Source organism: Chiloscyllium plagiosum, chromosome 45 (genome assembly GCF_004010195.1).
Source record: "Chiloscyllium plagiosum isolate BGI_BamShark_2017 chromosome 45, ASM401019v2, whole genome shotgun sequence".
Classification (NCBI taxonomy): Eukaryota; Metazoa; Chordata; class Chondrichthyes; order Orectolobiformes; family Hemiscylliidae; genus Chiloscyllium; species Chiloscyllium plagiosum.
This window is the reverse complement of record NC_057754.1, coordinates 6,525,071-6,531,308: the sequence shown is the minus strand read 5'-3', so window position 1 is coordinate 6,531,308 and position 6,238 is coordinate 6,525,071. Positions and strand designations below refer to the sequence as shown.

The window sequence follows — 6,238 nt, the reverse complement described above, 5'->3', positions numbered from 1 at the left end:
ACCCCGGAACTTGGCACCTGGATCAACAGTCCAGCGATAATGCCACTGGGCCATCACTTCTGCTTCATCCATGTTCCACCACTGTGCAACGATGTGTAGGTTTGGGTGGGTCGCCCATGGGGATCTGCAGGGCTTGTGTTGGGGGATGAGGTTGGGTCTGGATTGGATGCTCTCCGGAGGGTCGGCATGGACTCGACTGGCTGAGTGGTCTGCTTCCACACTGTCGGGATTCGAGGAGGTTTGTAACTGACTAACATCGCTGAATCAAAGAACTCCACTCCCTTCCACAATGCCAAAACAAAACGACTACATTTTCAACGTGACAATCTCAAATCCGGGGTGGGGGCAGGGTGGAGGTTTAGAAATGTCCGACTAACAAATGGAATCACATCAGTCGCAGGTAGACAGGATAGTGGAGAAGGCGTTTGGTATGCATTCCTTTATTGGTCAGAGCATTGAGTACAGGAGTTGGGAGGTCATGTTGAATTGAATTGATTGTCCCGTGTACCGAGGCACAGTGAAAAGCTTTGTCTAGCGAGCGATCCAGGCAGCTCACAGAGTTAAGCAGCATCGATAGTAAATAATAGGGAAACAGCGGCAACAACAAAAACACAGGGACAGGCGAATGTTAAGAGTTTGTGAGTCCATTCATTATTCTAACAGTAGGGTGGACAAAGTTAAAAATCACCCAACACCAGGTTATAGTCCAACAGGTTTAATTGGAAGCACTAGATTTCGGAGCGCCGCTCCTTCATCAGATGGTTGTCTGAAAACTAGCGCTGCCAAGTAAACCTGTTGGACTATAACCTGGTGTTGGGTGATTTTTAACTTTGTCCACCCCAGTAAAAAACCGGTGTCTCCAAATCATGTCAACAGTCGGGTAGAAACTTTTGGAAACCGGCTGGTGCGTGTGTTCAGGCTTCTGTACCATTGCGGCTATACAGGACATTGGTTAGGCCACTTTTAGAAGATTGTGTGCAATTCTGGTCTCCCTTCTATAGGATGGATGTTGTGAAATTTGAAAGGGTTCAGAAAAGATTAACAAGGATGTTGCCAGGGTTCGAGGGTTTGAACTACAGGGAGAGGTTGAATAGGCTGGGCCTGTTTTCCCTGGAGTATCGGAGGCTGAGGGGTGACCTTATAGAGGTTTATAAAATCATGAGGGTATGTGTAGGACAAATAGACAAGGTGGGGGAGTCCAGAACTAGAGGGTGAGAGGGGAAAGATATAAAAGGAACCTAAGGAGCAACTTTTTCACACAGAGGGTGGTGCGTGTGTGGAATGAGCTGCCAGAGGAAGTGGTGGAGGCTGGTACAATGACAACATTTCAAAGGCATCTGGATGGGGACATGAATAGGAAGGGTTCAGAGGGATATGGGCCAAGTGCTGGCAAATGAGAATAGATTAACTTGGGATAACTGGTTGGCATGGATGAGTTGGGCCGAAGGGTATGTTTCCGTGCTGTCCATCTCTCTGACTCTTATGGTCAGTATGGAGGGAATGGGCTGAAGGGTCTGTTGCCGTGCTGTACATCTCTATGACTCTATGGTCAGCATGGAGGGGTTGGGCTGAAGGGTCTATTTCCGTGCTGTACATCTCTATGACTCTATGGTCAGTATGGAGGAGTTGGGCCGAAGGGTATGTTTCCGTGCTGTACATCTCTATGACTCTATGGTCAGTATGAGGGAGTTGGGCCGAAGGGTATGTTTCCGTGCTGTACATCTCTATGACTCTATGGTCAGCATGGAGGGGTTGGGCTGAAGGGTCTATTTCCGTGCTGTACATCTCTATGACTCTATGGTCGGCATGGATGAGTTGGGCCGAAGGGTATGTTTCCGTGCTGTACATCTCTCTGACTCTTAAGGTCAGTATGGAGGGAATGGGCTGAAGGGTATGTTTCCGTGCTGTACATCTCTATGACTCTATGGTCAGTATGGAGGGGTTGGGCTGAAGGGTCTGTTTCCGTGCTGTACATCTCTATGACTCTATGGTCAGTATGGAGGGGTTTGGCCGAAGGGTCTGTTTCCGTGTTGTACATCTCTATGGCTCTATGTTGCGTTTGTACATGACATTGGTGAGGCCACATTCAGGCTACTGTGTCCCATCCTGGTCTCCTGGTGATAGGAAGGCCATTATTAAGTTAGAGAGGGTGCAGAAAAGATTTACCAGGATGTTGCTGGGAATGGTGGGCCTGAGGAATAAGGAGAATCCAAATGCCTTTTAAATGTTGTCATTGTACCAGCCTCCACCACTTCCTCTGGCAGCTCATTCCACACACACACCACCCTCTGTGTGAAAAGGTTGCCCCTTAGGTCTCTTGTATACCTTTCCTCTCTCACCCTCAACCTATGCCCCTCTAGTTCTGGACTCCCCCACACCAGGGAAAAGACCTTGTCTATTTACCCTGTCCATGCCCCTCATGATTTTATAAACCTCTATAGGGTCACCCCTCAGCCTCCGACGTTCCAGGGAAAACAGCCCCAGCCTGTTCAGCCTCTCCCTGTAGCTCAGATCCTCCAACCCTGGCAACATCCTTGTAAATCTTTTCTGAACCCTTTCAAGTTTCACAACATCTTTCCGATAGGAAGGAGACCAGAATTGCACACAATATTCCAACAGTGGTGGAGGTTGGTACAATGACAACATTTAAAAGGCATCTGGATGGGGACATGAATAGGAAGGGTTTAGAGGGATATGGGCCAAAGTGCTGGAAAATGGGACTAGATTAGGTTGGGATATCTGATCGGCATGGATAGGTTGGGCAGAAAGGTGTGTTTCTGTGCCGTATGCCTAGACGCGGTGGGGAGGGCACAGTCTGTCGTTATCAGTGGCGGATACTGGACCCTCAAGAGAGTCTTCATGTGAAAGGCATTTACCTGACATGACAAGGTGTAGTTTGTTGCCTTGTGTTGACGGTTAGTGACACTTGGAACTGAAGGTGGAGGTAAACGGGTTTCGGTTTGAGCTTTGTTCAGGATACCTGCTTTCTTGAGGGTCAGAAACTCCTTTACTTTCTCATCAGGGCCCCAGCATTGGTGTGGCTGAAGATAAATTGCTCAACTAGCGACCTGGTGGGAAAATCGACAGAACGTTTACTGAGTCGAGCTTTTGGAAAACGGCAGGAAGGGAGGTCAGGGAGAGGTTCAAGTTGAGGAGAAAAAAATTTGCGCTCAGCCAAGGATGTTCAGGCGTTGGCAGTTGAGTGACCATTGGAAATGGGAATGAGCCCTTCAGCTGTCTTAGCTCTGGCAAATATTCCGAAAATAGCTCAGAGAGCTGTAAGAAACAGACCCTTCAACCCAACTCGTCCATGCTGACCAGATATCCTAAATTGATCTAATCCTGGGGACCTGAGGGACACTGACGTCACAATCACCCTTAAGGTTGTTGACAATTAATCAGGAGTCTCCACGGTCGCAAGAGGGGAAGAAAACGAGAAAATAAAGAGAGCAATCAGTCCTAATTGGTTCGAACAATTTGCCGTCACAACAGAAAGCTGGAAAATTGGCATTCCTTTCTGAATTAATTACCTCGCAAAGAATGAAATCGTAATATTTCTCCAATTAGCTAGCTCCCTTGTCATGTTTATTTGCTTCTGGTTATATTTCTGAATATATTTTGTTCAGTTGTCACAGTTGAAGGTTTCATGGCTGTATTCTTCTGCCTTTTCCTCACTGTCTCCCTCCCTCTTTCCCTCTCTCTGAGGCAGCTCCATTGTCTTTAATCATGAAAGACCAGTGAGGTTCAGATTTCTCTCTGATTTGGGCCTACTGCAGGCATGAGGCCTAGTTGGGCAGGCTGGCCCCTGTTATCTTCAGCCCTGGGCCCTAGCCTGTATCCCCATAGCAAAACTTTGTTATAAATAAGGACAACAAAATAACAGCCTGGACTCTTCATAAATTATAGAATCAGAGAAAGCACAGAAAGAGACCCTTTAGTCCAACTCGTCCATGCCGACCAGATATCCTAAATTAATGTCATCCTATTTGCCAGCATATCCCTCTAAACCCTTCCTATTCATGTCCCCATCCAGATGCCTTTAAATGTTGTCATTGTACCAGCCTCCACCACTTCCTCTGGCAGCTCATTCCACACACGTACCACCCTCTGTGTGAAAAAATTGTCCCTTAGATCCCTTTTAAATCTTTCCCCTCTCACCCTAAACCTATGCCCCTCTAGTTTTGGACTGCCCCACCCGAGGGAAAAAGACCTTGTCTATTTACCCTATCCATGCCCCTCATAATTTTATAAATCTCTATAAAGTCACCCCTCAGCCATCGACACTCCAGGGAAAACAACCCCAGCCTATTCAGCCTCTCCCTGGAGCTCAAATCCTCCAACTCTAGCAACATCCTTGTTAGTCGTTTCTGAACCCTTTCAAGTTTCACAACATTCTTACGATAGGAAGGAGACCAGAATTGCACACAATATTCCAACAGTGGCCTAACCAATGTCCTGTATAACTTCAACATGGCCTCCCAACTCCTGTACTCAATACTCTGACCAATAAAGGAAAGCATACCAAACGCCTTCTCCACTATCCTATCCACCTGTGATTCCACTTTCAAGGAGCTATGAACCTGCACTCCAAGGTGTCTTTGTTCAGTAACACTCCCCAGGACCCTAACATTGAGTGCATAAGTCCTACCCTGATTTGCCTTTCCAAAATTGGAAGTGCTCTTATGGGTACAAGGGGTAGTGTCCCACCCTCTGAGCTAGAAGACAGAATCTCACCTGTGCTCCAGAGGTGTTCTATAAAGATCCCTGAACACGTTAGTTGGGAAATGGGCTGGGTTCTAGCAGGTGGGATTACACTGGGTTGGGATATCTAGTCAGCATGCACGGGTTGGACCGAAGGGTCTGTTTCTATGCTGTACATCTCTATGACTGTCTGACATCCCAAATGGAATTGGCTGTTGAGAAGGAGAGTTGGAGCAGCACATTGTTGATGTGTGTAGGTCAGTGATCCATAGCCCTTGGCTGTGATTGTGAGCAGTTTCGGGCCCCCTATCTAAGGAAGGATGCCGCTGGCCCTGGAGGGGTGGGGGTGGGAGGGTCCAGAGGAGGTTTACAAGAACAATCCCGGGGATGAGGGGTTTGTCGTATGAGGAGCGGGTGAGGACTCTAGGTCTGTAGGTCGAGAAGGATTGGGGGGGAGGGGAAGGGTGGATCTGATAGAAACATCCAGAATACTGAGGGGCCTGGATAGAGTGGGCGTGGGGAAGATGTTTAGGAGGGATGTGGACCCGAGGGCACAGCCTCAGAGGGAAGGGACTGAGATGAGGAGGAATTTCTCCGGCCGGAGTGGGGAGTGAATCTGTGGGGCTGATTGTCACAGAGGGCTGTGGAGGGGGAGTCACTGAGATCGAGAGAGATGGGGTCCTGATTGGTGAGTGGGTCAAGGGTGACGGGGAGAAGGTGGGAGAATTGGGTTGAGAAACACTTTAGCCATGATCAAACGGTGGAGCAGAATGGCCTTATCTGCTGCTATATTTTACAGTCTAAGTCTTGAATGACAAATGTCCCAACCGCACGGTGATAGCTGAGGCAACTTGAATTCAGTGACTATACCCCAAAAATATGATAAATCTTTATAAGCATATTTGTCGTAAATACCCGACCTGGGTTCACTAATGCCCCCGGAGATAGGGAAATCTGCCCATTCTTACCCGGTCTGGGCCTACACGTGACTCCAGACCACCATGGCGACGTGCTTAATTCTCAACTGCCCTGCCCCTTCAGGATGGGCTGACGAGATCCTTGTGTTTGAGGGGGCAATTAGGATCGGAGCTCCCTAACCCACAGCCTCGGACAGTGCAGGGGGAGGCCATTCTGTCAATCAGACCCTTACTGGCTGATGGTTTTCCGGGCTTTAGGGAGTAGGGTTCCATCTGTCAGTGGGCCAGCACAGATAGGCACGAAGGCAGAATGGTCACTGCGGGGGAAGGGGAGGGGCCTAGGGTTTGGACCTCCTGCAGTCATTAATCCTACACCAGGAGGGGTACTCTGCGAAAAGGGAATTAGACAGAATTGTGAATGAGGAATTACATGACAGCAAGTGCAGAGTGGACACCTGCTCATCAACTGTCTCTGAGTGTGTGTGTGTGAGTGTATGTGAGTGAGTGTGTGTGTAAGTGAGTGTGTGTGTGTTTGTGTCTCTGTGTGTGTGTGAGTCTGTGTCTGTGAGTGTGTGTGTCTGTGTTTGTGTCTCTGTGTGAGAGTGCATGTGTATCTGAGC

General features: G+C 48.4%; 1 protein-coding gene across 1 annotated transcript in view; it reads right to left on the bottom strand.

The window, feature by feature from the left end:
- The window catches only part of LOC122543998 (neurexin-2-like), a 139,549-nt gene extending 139,477 nt beyond the window's left edge, over positions 1–72 (bottom strand). Inside the window, exon 1 of the mRNA XM_043683007.1 lies at positions 3–72. Within this exon, the coding sequence (XP_043538942.1) occupies positions 3–72 (70 nt within the window). The remainder of the gene's footprint in view (positions 1–2) is intronic.
- Positions 73–6,238: the final 6,166 nt, after the last annotated feature.